Source organism: Condylura cristata, unplaced genomic scaffold, assembly GCF_000260355.1.
Source record: "Condylura cristata isolate star-nosed mole 26May11 unplaced genomic scaffold, ConCri1.0 scaffold00010, whole genome shotgun sequence".
In the NCBI taxonomy this organism is placed as follows: Eukaryota; Metazoa; Chordata; class Mammalia; order Eulipotyphla; family Talpidae; genus Condylura; species Condylura cristata.
Genome location: NW_004567111.1, coordinates 38,832,666 through 38,847,172, shown reverse-complemented (window position 1 = coordinate 38,847,172; position 14,507 = coordinate 38,832,666). Strand labels below are relative to the sequence as shown.

The 14,507-nt window shown below is 41.6% G+C and overlaps 1 protein-coding gene across 2 annotated transcripts in view; it reads left to right on the top strand.

Annotated features, from left to right (window-relative positions):
- SPATA13 (spermatogenesis associated 13) overlaps positions 1-14,507 on the top strand; it is a 256,535-nt gene that overhangs the window by 168,929 nt on the left and 73,099 nt on the right. For both annotated transcript variants that reach the window (XM_012723270.1, XM_004680150.2), the window contains one exon: positions 12,211-13,959. In XM_012723270.1, the coding sequence (XP_012578724.1) occupies positions 12,370-13,959 (1,590 nt within the window). In that variant the 5' untranslated portion in view covers positions 12,211-12,369. The remainder of the gene's footprint in view (positions 1-12,210; positions 13,960-14,507) is intronic.

Below are 14,507 nucleotides of genomic sequence, written 5' to 3'. Positions count from 1 at the left end.
TCTGTCTGAGCACAGTGTCTGTGGTCCGCAGGGTCATTTTTTAATGCCTGTGGAGTAGACATTGTCCCCTGAGCCTCTGCCTCTACCAGAGTGGTCCCAGGTAGCTCGTCTGAGACTGTGCCCTGCAGTGTCCCAGGTGAGGGAACTTCTGCTAAGAACAATAGTTCTCTGGCTACCGCTGGCTCTGTTCATAGCTGTGTCATCTTCATTGCTGTCAGTGTGTCTCCTGAAGGAGCCCCTGTGCCAAGAGTCCTGAAAAGCTCTCAGGAAACTACCCAAAGGTCAGTGTAGCTAGAAGATGACAATGTAAATTGCACAATAGATGTCGCCTCAGCTGTGGTTAGAGTAGGAATTTGACACTGTGGGTTCTGACTGAAAAATGTAGGGACAGGTGCTTTTTTTTGGACTCGGTCCTGAGTGGTGGCCGAGTAGGCTGCTGGGAAAGGAGTTGAAAGTTGACCTTGTTGCCACAAACTCAGTGTTAACTCTGCTTAGAAACAATCTTATAGAAAAATGAAAACCAGAAAGCGTGAGCGCTCAAATAAGTCGCAGGGAAGACACAGCACAAATATGTAATTGTTTTTACCCTTTTTTTCATTTTCTTTTCTTGTAAGGAACAGATTGTGCTAACAGGGTACACTGTCCTCAGACAATGACTTGAGGTGCATCACCCTCAATTTTGTAAAAGACTTTTTATAAGCTTGGAATTTGTTCTTCATTAACTGTTTGCATTGATCAGAGAAATCATCAAAGTATATGTAAAGGGATTTTTTTTTTGGTGTTTTTGGAAGGAGATTATTCATTATGAAATTAGTTTTCTTTGAAATAGCAGGTTATGTTATAGAGGTTTGTCAGTTTTATTGATATTGTCATCAATTTTTCTCTTCCATTTTTCTATTTCATTGACTTTTCATTTTCTTCCTTCTGTTTCTCTAAGTGGTATTTGCTCTTTTTCTAGTTTCCTAAGGTGGACTTTTAGACTATCCTTTCATCTTTTTCTTAAGTTAGAATTTTCTTCCTAAGCACTGTCCTGGCTACATCCCAGAAATATTAACACATTATGTTCCCATTTCATTTGGTGAAAATTTATTTTATTCTCTTTTTGTGATTTATTCTTCAACTCATACATTATTTAACATTGTTTCAATCCTAAAGTCTTTGAGACTTTTCTAGGTATCTTATTATTGTTATTTTTCATCTTATTTCCATTGTGAGCGATATAGATATATATTTTTTACATATGATCCCAATACTTTTTATTAATTGAAAGTCCTTCTTGGGCCCAACAGTGGGCCAGAGAAATCTTTCATTCATGTGCCATATGTACTTGAAAAGATTGCATCTCCTGAAGTTAATAGTGTGCATGATAAATTCAATTTGGTCAAGTTGTTTGCTGGTGTCTAGTGAATCTTCTTTGTGATGGATCTGTACACCAGCGGGGCTGTCCCATGAGCATTGTGGAGTCTGGGAAGGTCTGCTGCGGTTTGGGCAGGCCGATGTGTGTTGTTGGTAGTGGTTTTGTTTATCCCTATCCACCGCCATCCCTTATGTCTCTGACCCCCTTTTTTCTTTCCCCTTCTCCCCCCCTTCCCTTAGAATTCTAACTTTGTTTATTAATGTCAGCTTTTAGATATATTTTGCTTTGTCAAATCAGCCACTATGTAAATATCCAGTATCTGTCTTTGCCATCCTGACTTACTTTACTATATACATAATTCCCTAAAACTCCTTCCATTTTGCTGCAATTAGTAACATTTTGCCTTTCCTTATAGCTGGATGACACTCAGTACTGTGGCTATACCACATCTTGATCCAGTCTTTTATCAGTGCACATTGATATTGTTCCCATGTGCTAGCTGCTGAAAATAATGCTACAATAGACATCGTAGAGTGTAAAATATTTTGAGGTGATGGTTTCATGTTCTTCAGATAAATGCCCAAGCATCATATGACAGGCCATAATGACATTTCCATTTGTATTTTTTTATTTATATATCTATACTTTACATCATTCTTTGTTTTTGCACAATGTATGCTTGCTTGTATGTGTTCTCCTTTTCTGTGTCTTACCTGTAAAATTCCCAACACCTGTACTCTTCTCTCTAGTTTTGATCCCTCTTCTTCTCCCCACCTTGCAAAATGCCTCTGATTTATAGTTAACTGCTAACTTTGGTTATTATTATTATTGTTGTTTTGTTATATGTTATTTTCCAATCTCTTATTTGGCTCTCGATCATCCTCCTGAAAGTGAAACTATCCAGTATTTTTCTTATGCTTCTGACTTATTTCACTGAGCATAATCCCTTCTAGCGTCATCCATGTTGCTGCAAATGGCATGCATTTATCTTTTCTGGTTGCTGAGTAGTATTCCATTGCATATGTATACCACATCTTCTTGATTCAGTCATCTATTTTTGGGAATTTGTGTTGCTTCCATAGCTTACCTAATGTAAATAGTGCTGCACAGGAGTGTAGGTATTCTTTCGTAATTGCATCAAAAAGAATCAAATACCTAGGAATTAACCAAACCAAGGAGATAAGGGACTTAAACAATGCAAACAACAAGATGTCACTAAGAGAAAAATACCACGTGTGTCCTTTGGGTAGATTCCTAGGAGTGGAATTGCTGGTTCATATGGTATCATTTTTTTATTTTTTATTTTTTTAAAAGCTTTTATTTATTTATGGATACAGAACTGGGGTACAGGCCAGAGATACAGGGATGGTGAGAGGATTCACCACACACAGAGCGGGGAGCAGAACAGGCAGATAGACTTAAGTACACTGCTGAGGGGAGCAGCAGGTGGGTCAGGAGAGGTCTGCCACACCATATGCTCACCTCCCGGGCAGGCGGGGATTGAACTCATGAGGAAGTGGCTTTAGCTTCTTAGTTCAGTACTTTAACCCGCTGTGCCACCAGGGAGGGCTATATGGTATCATTTTAATTTCTGGTGACTTTATGCTTCCATTTCTCTCCTTTTTCTCAGGATTATATTTGCTATTCAAGGCCTTATGGGGTCATATAAATTTTAATTGTTTTATTTCTCTAAAGAATATTGTTGGATGTGTTGATGGGGATTGTGTTAAATTTATATACTGCTTTTGGTAGAATAGTCATTTTTACTGTATTTTTTTTTCTCCCCACCATGCATGAATATCTCTTTCTATCTCCTTATGTCGTGGTATTTTTCTCTTAGTGACATCTTGTTGTTTGCATTGTATAAGTCCCATATCTCCTTGGTTAGGTTAATTCCTAGGTATTTGATTCTTTTTGATGCAATTACAAATAGAATTTTACTAATTTCATTTTCTTACTATTTGTATATAAAAAATGCTACAGGTTTTTGTATGTTAATTTTGTAACCTGCAACTTTGCTGTTTTCATTCATTGTTTTTAGTAGCTTTTTGGTGGAGTCTGCAGTTTTCTTTGTATATACTCTAATATCATATGAAAATAATGATAATGACACCAATTCTTTTCACGTTTTTTCTTTTGTATACTTGTGTCTCATCATTCTAGCTAAAACCCTTAGTACTAAATTAAACAAATGGTGACAGTGGACATCCTTGTTTTGTTCCTGATCTTAAAGGGAAAACTTAAAGTTTTTTAACTAAGTGTTATTGGTCAGTTTCTGGTATATGGCTTTTATTGTGTTGAGATAGGCTCCCTCTGATTCTATTTTGTTGAGTTTTTATCACAAAAGTGTATTGAATTTTTCCACATGCTTTCTTTGATACTATTTATAGTATGTTGCTTGCTTGTTTGTTTTTAGTCTATTCTTTTGTTGACAATGTATTTCATTGACAATATGAGGAGGAAGAGACCTGGCATCTTCCTCTGATGCCATCTTGTTGGACTCCCCATAAATATACACGCTCACCGACAGTTGCTAAGTATGTCTACCCCAAGGCTGGATAGAAAGTCTCACTGATGGTTTGAGGATTGTTCTATGCAGCCTGCACTGAAGGTCTGAGTCTGCATTCAAGAGCACATGACTCCGGGTTCTGATAAATCTGCCTTTTGTAAGCAGAAACATTGTCCCTTTGCTTCAGGGACCTTCAAAGTGTCTTCAGATGAAGCCTATCCATTCGGACAAATTTGCTCTGAATGGTAGTACAAGGGAGGCATGGATTCTGTGATGACATCATTTTTGGCATTGGTTGCAGGCCTGAGGGAGTCCTAGTAATATTAGTGCTTATTGCTACAATCTTATTTATTAAGAAAGAGGTGGACAGAAGATGAAGATTAGGAAATTGAGACATACACCGTTTTCAAAGCCTTCATTTGTAGTGACTCACCTGAAGTGTTCCAAGACTCTTTTGCCCTTGAGTTTTAAAGTGGGATTATAGGAAGAGAAGAAACAGAGATTGGAGTTTTGCTGAGCATTGGCATCATGGCAGGGGAGTGCAGTATAGAAAGTCGTGTCAGCTTTAGTAGAGACCCAATCCTATCTCCTGCTTGACTTACCTGACCTTAATTTCCACAAACCAAAGGAAGATTCTCCTTTCTTTGGTCTAAGACTTGTCTTTGCAAATTCTCATTTTCCCCACCCCTATTGCCCCATAGCATTCACAAAGCAAACATTCATCCTCATTGGGAAACCCCATTCTCACCCACAGGAATTCGGTTTAGCCCAGTAACCCAGATAGGGCAAGCCATGACAGTCATGTGCTTGCATGAAATTGATACCTTTCCCGAAGATAGAATGCTTCCATCTATCCACAGTTACATTTTTATATGTGCTTTCCATTTGCAAACACTTAAATGAGATTTATGAGTGAGAACTCTCTTTCCTTATTGGAGATGTCCTCATGAGGTAGAGAGTGTGTCTTATATTGGGAATGGAGATTTGGGAAAGAAATATCATCCTATGATGGTTGAATTTTCCTATAGAAATGCTTTAAATTAGAGTTAAGTTCAGTAGTAGCTACATTATTGGTTACTATGGACTAATGAACTTATCTAAAAATGTAATATTTAGATTTTATTGGAAATGGATTGCTTACTAGTAACCCTTTAAAATATAACCAGTTCATAAAATGGGGGTTTCTAGAATTTCCAGCTTTATCCAGAGTCCTGATTGTCCATGGGGCTTGTTTCCTTTTAATCCCCAGTTTACTCAATTTGAAGTTTAGTTAAAGCAAAATTCTATAAATTTCAATGAAGTAAAGCATTTACTGTTGTCAAATCTATCTCACTTAGTGGAAGTCAGTTCTTTCATATGTTAGATTACATATACATATATTTTCATATATGTATTCATGTATATATACATACTTAACAATAAAGATGCATATGCATGTATAATAAATGTACACATATTTGAGTTAGGTTATTACGGCTACTTAGCATTAACTGGAGAATTTTATTCTCAGTCCACATATGAATGCATTTATCCTTAGTTTCCTGGAGAAGAGACATACAGACAGGTAATTTTTTTTTTAAAGATTTATTTATTTATGCTTACAGAACTGGGGTACAGACCACAAGTGTGGTGGGTGAGAGGATTCACCAGAGACAGAGTGGGGAACAGAACAGGCAGATCTACTGAAATACACTGCTGAGGAGAGCAGCGGGCAAGTTAGAAGAGGTCCGCCATGCCATGTGGGTCAGCTCCCTGGCTGGGGATCTCATGCTGCAGTGGCTTCGGAGAGCTTCATAGTGCAGTGCTTTAACTTGTTGAGCCACCAGGGACAGCCCCAGGTAATTTTTAAAAAAAGATTCATTTATTTATTCATACAGAACTGGGGTACAGGACAGAGGCACAGCGGTAGTGAGAGGCTTCACCAGAGACAGAGTGGGGAGCAGAACAGGCAGACTGATGAAGTACATTGCTGAGGGGAGAAGCAGGTGAGGCAAGGTCATCTCTGGGGCCGGGGATTGAACTCACACTGAAGTGGCTGTGGCTGGCTTGTAGTGCTGCGCTTTAATCCACTGTGCCACCAGGGAGGGCCCACAGACAGCTAATTTTTAAAAATCAGCTTATATGTACAAATTTACTTTTCTTTAAAGAAATAATTTGTTTGAAATAAAGAAGGGACGTGCTAAGGTATGGCCTTCATTAAGTATTTCCGTGATATGTATTTTAAAAGGAGTATTTCATAGTTTAAAGAAAAATGGAATTCTACAGAATAAATCATTTAATGTGATAAGTGCATTTCCACGTGTGTCCTCTTCCACCTGTGCTTCCCAGTAGCCAACCTGGCTAGAAGCCATTTGTCAGGGGGCCTTGGGAATTGTTCCTTACAATACAGAAACACAAAATAACTGGAGAAAGTGAGCACAAACAAGAAAATGCACAAGATCATAGTAGTATGAGAAAGGACCACTATAAAGAATTCGGCATAAGCAAAGTGAAAGGCATTCTGTGGTAGGCTGAGAGAGTCAAGGTCCAAAGGAGGTCAGTGAGACTAAGTGAAGAGATAGCCTGTTGTTTGTGAAGGACACTGTGACTGAGTTGGAGGTGAGTAAAAGATTAGAGACTTGCTAGGAGGCTAATGCAGTTGTGCAGGTAGAGTGCACTTTGAAAGGTAGAAATATGGCCTTCACGGTCCACACCAAGGCAAAGATTGTTGGAACGCGCAGTAGAATCTCGGGCTTGAATGTGGTGACCAGTGACATCTGGAAGGAAAGAAGAGGTCTAGGGATGCTGAGATTCTGGCCAGAAGGGGGCAGTGCCGGGCTAGAGCCAATCCATGGCTTTCCATGTGCGGTTCTTCAGACCCATCAGTTCCTAGGATGGGCAAGTTTCTCAGACCCATTGGGGGTGTGTCCTCATCTTTACATCATGGCTTAGCTGTCCCCCCCGAGGCATTGTTAAGCAGTGTTGATTGTAGGAGCTATACTTTCCCTCATTTTTAGTGTCATTTTTTCTATAGTTTACATAAACATATAACAAAAACTTTATTGTTTGTTCATTTAACCCCGTATAAGTTCTTGAGTCTTAAATTCTTATTTAAAAATTACCAGTTGTTTTCAGAGAAATCTCATTGTGACTGAAAGGAAGTGTTCTATTCTAAAATTCATATGCCCCAGCATCCAGAAAGTAGACAGTGGATTTCACAATATTCCCTTCTAAAATTCTTTCTTGTAGTTCATAAATATCTCTGGCAGAACTCCCACAATTTATAAGACTAAACCACAAAACCACTGATTGAATTGCAACCCTTGTTAGTTAATAGAGGTCAAAGTATTAGTTCTAAATAATGCAACGTGGTATGTTACTTGGAAATTCCAGGAAAAGCTTTTTTTTTTCCCCTTTGATTTTCAGTTTCATTCCAAGGAGCATACAACAATCATGTTATTCAGCTGCATAGCAAGTCACTGGTCTTCAAAAAACATGTAGCCGCAGTTCAAAACTCAGATTTTCTGATTGCATTTTATGGGGTCAGTATCCTAAAACTTAAATGTTTTAAGTAAATACTTAGACTTCTTGGTGTTTAAAAAAATTAAACATCTTCACATTGGAAAATTTGGAGGTATGTAATGATGATTTTTTTTTTAAAGATTTATTTACTTACTTAGACGTAAAAAACTGGGGTACAGGCCAGAGGTGCAGGGGCGGTGAGAGGATTCACCAGAGACAGAGTGGGGAGCAGAACAGGCAGATCGATGAGGTATACTGCTGAGGGGAGCAGTAGGAAGGTCAGGAGAGGTCTGCCACGCCATGTGGATCACTTCTGGGCGAGGATCGAACTCATGCTGAAGTGGCATTAGCTTCTTAGAGCTGTGCTTTAACCTGCTGCACCACCAGGGAGATCCCATGATGAATTTTCTTACCTTAGGATAGATATGGACAAATCAGGAAAATAGATAACAGTTTGACATCAAGAGAGTTTTCAATCCTCTAAGCATTAGAAGTACACAGGTGTCACTAGTAGAGGTTCAGTTTCGTTCTGAAGGCAGCTACATCAACCTATTAGTAGAGGTTTCATAAAGCAACTTGGTGAGATGCTGATAACTCACAGAATATTGGGGGTCTCATTCATCTTAGAGGAATAAGGAAAGAATTCCCAAAGAAGGTGAGACCTGTAGAAAGTCTCAAAGTGTAAGTAGCCATTTCTCAAGTTGTCTTCTCTGCTAGGTTATAATGGATTATCCTTCCAGTATATTGTTTTGCTTAATCGGAGAGTAACGAATTTACCACGAACTTCCCCTGTGTCAACTCCCAAAAATCCATGGACTGGCAAATATCTCATATCTGAGCTGACAAGGACAACTAGCCAACCTAATTTACTTTCTCCCAACCATACTTATGTTCCTGACTCCCCCTTTGATCGTGAAAGTTCTCCAGCTCAAAAGGGCCATCACCTACTCACTGCCTTGAATTCCGCATGGGCCTGCACAGATCCCTATACCCAGTAAAGTCTCATGCATTGATCACTTGGATGATAGATACACAACATTGGCATTTCTTATTTTATCATTGGCACCGACCCACAGATATCTGAAACAGATATATTCAAGGTTTATATGACAGTGCTGAACATGTCTTCCAGAGGATATTTTTAATCTACCCAACATTAAAACAAACACTTCCCCTCATCTGTTGTGTCCTTATGGCATACTTAATACAATTTTCTAAATAAGTGTTTGTTTTTCATATAACTGGGGTCAACTATTTTATTTACTCATCTTTTTTTTTTTTTTTTAAAGATTTATTTATTTGTACATACAGAACTGGGGTACAGGCCAGAGACTCAGGGGCAGTGAGAGACTTCACCAGAGACAGAGTGGGGAGCAGAACAGGCAGATCAACGAAGTACACTGCTGAGGGGAGCAGTGGGCGGGTCAGGAGAGGTCTGCCACGCCATGTGGTCTCCTCCGGGGCAGGCGGGAATCAAACTCATGCGGAAGTGGCTTTAGCTTCTCAGTGCAGTGCTTTAACCCGCTGCGCCACCAGGGAGGGCCTTATTTACTCATCTTTTAATTGTATCTTTTTATTGCAGTAATGTTGGTTTACAACACTGTATATGATTTAGGGATACAGGTTCACACCTTTCCAGATGTCATTTCATCACACCACACTTGCCACAGTTCTCATGATGCCCTCTAGATGTGGCCAAAGACTAATAAGGTGTCTTTGCCTTGCTGGACTACAAGCAGGGGTTATATTTGTTCACCCATGTCCAGTGCAAGTCATAAGACCATTATTACTGCACAATATCCAGTTCCTCAAGTGCCTGTGACTTGACTAGACTGCTTGCATAACCATATCACTCCCAGAGTACGGGGTGGACAGGTGATGCTTACCGCAGACATATTTTGCAGTTGGTTATAGATTTCACATCCTCAGTGCTAGAATGATCAAGATTTTGCTTAGATTAAATTAGATGCACTCACAGCTCTTCAGGACTCTAATTTCCCCACTAAAGCATTAAATTAAATTGCATAGCGTAGCCCCAACAGTACTCTGATTAATGGAATTGTTCAATGGGACATCAGAAAGGCTTCAGGTGTCTAAGTCTGTGGAGCCTTCCTGGAGATCCCTTCTCAGTAAGCATGACATAGTGGCAAATAGAAAATGAACCCCTTGTAGAGTTTGAAGGCAGAAACAGATGAAACCTCTTTGTACAAGGTCAAATTTTCTTCTATACTTGAAGGAGCTCAGCTAAATTGGGACCTAATCTCAAGGTCTTCATAGAATTTTCTCCTCTGCTTTTAATATTTCTATCTGAGTAATGATCTTGATTGCTGTCTTAAAGACTTTTGGGTCTTAACTCAGTTCATGTCATGAAGCATTGAACTTGTGGGGCTCATATCCCAGCTCTGCCATTCTTGGTTCATCAGTTTGAACCAGTGGAGAAGAGACTGGGCTTTGGAAGGCACAGCCGGAGGACCCCCAGCTGAATCATACAACATGCCCAAGCCTCCATTTGCTTTTTTTTTTAGTGTGTGTGTTTAAGATTTATTTATGCTTACAGAACTGGAGTACAGACCAGAGGTTTGGTGGGTGAGAGGATTCACCAGAGAAAGAGCAGGGAGCAGAACAGTTGATCTACTGAAATACACTGCTGAGGGGAGCAGCGGGTGGGTCAGCAGAGGTCTGCAATGCATGTGGGTCTGGGTCAGCTCCCTGGTTGGGAATTAAACTCGTGCTGCAGTGGCTTTGAAGAGCTTCATAATGCAGTGTTTTGTTTTGTTTTGTTTAAAGATTTATTTATTTATGCATACAAGGTCTGGGGTATAGGCTAGAGGTGGAGGAGGGTGAGCGGATTCACCAGAGACAGAGTAAAGACCAGAACAGGCAGACTACTGAAATCCACTGCTGAGAGGAGTAGTGTGTGAGACAGGAGAGGTCTGTCTGTGCCATGTGGGTCATCTCCCTGGCCAGGGATCAAACTTGTGCTGCAATGGCTGTGGATAGCTTCATATTGCTGTGTTTTAACCTTTTGCAGCACCAGGGAGAGCCCCCATTTGCTTTTATATGAAATGAAAATCAACCTTTTGACCTCATATTGAGTGCTCAGTGGCAAGTTGTTTTAAAAGCACTTAGTAGATGGGCTATGTATGTATGTAGTAAATACTAAAGAATGATAACCTTTTATGGTCATTATCATAATACCTTCCTTGATTAGTCATTTATTGAGAACAAGGAGACTGACATTTAAGCTGGTCCTTGAAGGCTAAGCAGGTTTTGGTCTTGTGAAAGAGGTTAAGGAAAAGAAGCATCATTTTCATTTGGCAGGAGAGATGATGACCACAGGAGTCTTGTAGGCTTTAGAGCAGTGGGAGGAGGAGGATGCACAGTATTTATTTAATTTGAATTTTAGTAACTGGAGTCAAGTATTTTAGTATCGTTCTTATCATTCTCCATTTGCCAATCAGTTGAATCCTGTTAACAGATTCCCTTAACAAGTCCCCTTTCCTTCACAAAACCTGGACTTGTGTGACTCATGTGACCCTCCCTGGATATGTGTACACATAGCATTTTGTAGCTCTCCTGTTAGAGCTTTGGATTTTTCTGTAGATAATAAGCAACCCAAGAGCATCTCCACTGTAACTCCTTGCACTCAGTTTGCATATTAGCTGTATTAAATTTAAAATAGGTTGACATTTCACTGTCAAATTTTGAAATACTTGAGTGTTTTTTGTGTTTTGTGAGTTTTTTTTTTTTTTTGATGTCCATAATGACAGTTTCAAATACAGAGAAGATAAAGTCTTGAATGATACCTGGGCCTTTTCATTCCCACAGTTTTTCAAAAGTCTTATTTAAACAAATTTCAATGGTTTTAAAGAGTTTACTGCCATAATGAATGCACAATTATCGTTTTTAATGGAAAATACTTGTGTGTTCTTCCCTTTAATTTATTGTAAAAACAACAAGGGGAAAGTAAATTTTTTTTCCTTCTCCCTCTTGAGGTTTTTGCTACCCATTTAAGTGAAATTTTTTTCTACCTCTTCCCACAGGCTGCTATTATGTATGGTGATAGTTTTTCCTCAGGACCTTTTTTTTTTTTTTTTCCCCTGGTTTTATTTACATCTGTTTTGATGGATGTGTTTGGAGGAGGCAACCCTGGGATCTTCACTCTATTGTTGTGTTGCTGGACTTTCAGAAATAGTTGACATTTTAAGTTGCAGACTTCTGCCTATTAAGTTTTGTAATGGATTCTTTTTTTTCTTTTTTCAATAATATAATAGTGCATTTTCCCATCTCAGTTGTAAATCCCCGTGGGCTTCCCATCACCAAATCACCCGTGTGCCATCACCATAGTTCAGTGCACTTTCTCCTCCCCCCCCCCACCCTTTTTGATCCCATTCCCCACTTCATCCCCATAAAATGTCTCTGGTATATAGTTGTTCATTATTATTATCTCCCCCCTCCCCCCCTTTATGCTCTTGCTATGAGTGAAACCATACAGTATTTTTCTTTCTCTTTCTGATTTTATTTCACTAAGCATGATCCCTTCCTGCTTCATCCATGTTGCTGCAAAAGTCATGTGTTTATCCTTTTTGGTTGCTGAGTAATATTCCATTGTGCATATATACCACATCTTTTTAATCCAGTCATCAACTTTTGGGCATCTGGGTTGACTCCATGTCATTCCTGGAAAGTAAAATTTTAACTTAAAATAGTTTTTATTTGATAGCTCTATCACAGGGATCACTTGTTTTTAAGTAGCAATTATTAAACAGAATATCTAGCCCCAGTTTATAGAGGTCCTTTTGTAGGGGAAATGACTAAATTCCTAATTTTTTTTCTGCTGCAGGCTGTGGCCACGACTAAGGAGCCTGATGTACGCAGCACATGTGCAAGCCAGGCAGGCAGCCTGGGAGCGACAGATCTGCAGCCCCTGCCGGTCCCGGCAGATGTACATGCAGGTCTGAATCCTGCTGCCCAGTGGCCCCTGACTCCTGGCCCCAAGAACATGACCACAGCCCAGAATGGCCATGGGCCCAGCGCTGCTATCCCCTGTTCAGTCCCTGATCCCAAAGACCCCAGCATGGGCGCTTACCCAGTGTGTCAGAATGGAGGCTGTGGTGGTGGCGAGGCCGAAGCCCAAGAAGCCAGGCTCAACCCGGCCAAGTTCATGCGCCTCTTCTCTGTGAGTCGGAAGAGAAGCAGCGCCAATGCAGAGAGACCCCGCTCCATGGTCTTGATGGGAAACTCCTCCACCTGGAATGCCCTTGCCTCTTTCCGGAAAATGGGATCATTTAAAAAACTTAAGTCCTCGGTCCTGCAAGGAATTCAGAACCGAGAGGGGTCAGATACAGCTAAAGAAGATACCTCAGAACAGGGCACTGGAAAACCCATCCCCAACGGTGCTGCCCTGGGAATCCAGGCAAGCAGGTGCAGCCCCGCAGGACCAGCGTGTCAGCCGCTCAAACCAGGGCCTGGGGGTGTGTCCGACTGCTCCGACCCAGAGGAGGCAGACGATGCCTTCCAGAGGAGCACCCACCGGTCCCGCAGCATCCGGCGTGCCTATGGCCTGGGCCGTATTAGCCTTTTGGATGCCGAAAAGCAGCCCGGCCGGCCCCTGTCCCCTATACTTCAGGAGCCATCCCGGTGCGAGATCCTGGTGAAAGACTCTGAAAACAACAGCATCATTTATAGGCGGAGCAAGAGCACAGACAACTTAAACTTTCTGAAGAAAAGCTCCTTCAAACGAAAGTCCACCTCGAATCTCACAGACCTCAAGGTGGTGCAGGAAAAGCAAGCCCCCCGAAGGACACTGAGCAGTTCGTCTGCAGACTCAGAAAAATTCGGTGGGTCAGAGAGAAGGACGAAACGCTGGAAGAGCCCGATCAGGGCCAAGGACTTTGACAGAGTCCTGAGACTGGTGAGCAGTGCAACGGATGCAGCCTGGAAGAGAGAGGGCGGCAAAGGTGGGGTGCACTCCCCCGGGGAGGCACAGCCACGGCCCGGGCCACACAGCAGGCTGCACGACGACTACTCACGCCGGGTGTCCACCAACAGCGAGCCTGACCGCAGGAGGTGCCCGGGGCCCATGCACAGTGCCCAGGCAGCTGCCAGCTGCAGCTTGGCCGTTTGTCAGGTGCCCCAGGTAGATGTGGACACAGCCGTGTTTCCTCTTGAAAGCACAGACTCTGGGGCATCAGAAAGTGCAGGTCCTAGTGCTGGCAGTCCCTCCTCCGGTCTGATGGCCCAGGAAGTGTCCAGCAAACACTCTGATGACCCAAAACCTGGCAGCCAGTTTACATTTGAAACTGAGCAGCAACCTCTCACTCCTCTAAGGCCCACCACACCCAAGCCCCCCAGCCCACAGAGCCCAGGCGCAGGGACTGCCAAGTGTCCCAACCATCTCAGTGCTCTCTCCCTGAGCTCAGTGGACAGTGAAGAAAGGGCAGAGGCTTCTGCCCCGAGGGATAAAGGTCCTGTGTCCTCCCAGGATTTGGTGCCAACCACATGTGACAATGGCAGTGAGGATAGCAATGCTGGCAGCCGTGCCCAGCTGGTTCTTGGGGGGACAGACGATCCAGAAGAAAAGAGAGAGGAGGTAAGAGCAGAGCAGGGGCCTTTTGTAGGTGACCTGCTGCATGGGGCGTGGGTGCTACCTTTCATTGCTTCTGAGGTTGCTCAGGAGCATGGGTGTTTCTCTTGGCAAAAGCTTTTCCCCGGAGTCAGGTGACCTGTTCTAATTGTGTTGCCATCACAGTTATTCTTATCAAGTTACTCTTGCCAAGTTCCGAAGTCACCTTTATCTCTTTTGGAATGAATTCCTAATGTTTGAAACTGCTTCAAGTGCTATCTACTATACTATTCATTCAAAAAATAATTATGGAGTGCCAACTAAGGCTAGACTGTGGTGGGAGGGAGTTGAAAAGGCCTTTCTTTCATCCCATACAGCAAACATGTGATCCCAAAATTTTATTTTGAAAATGGTTTTTGTTACCTATAACTTTCTGTAACATTTTAAAACTGTTTTCACACCCTTTCTGACAGTGTGCATAGACATACAATTCTTTGTTTTAAATTGTTCCAAGTCCATTTTATTTAGTAGGAATGAATTAGGAACATGTAATTTGATAGTTGCCAACCCCTGAG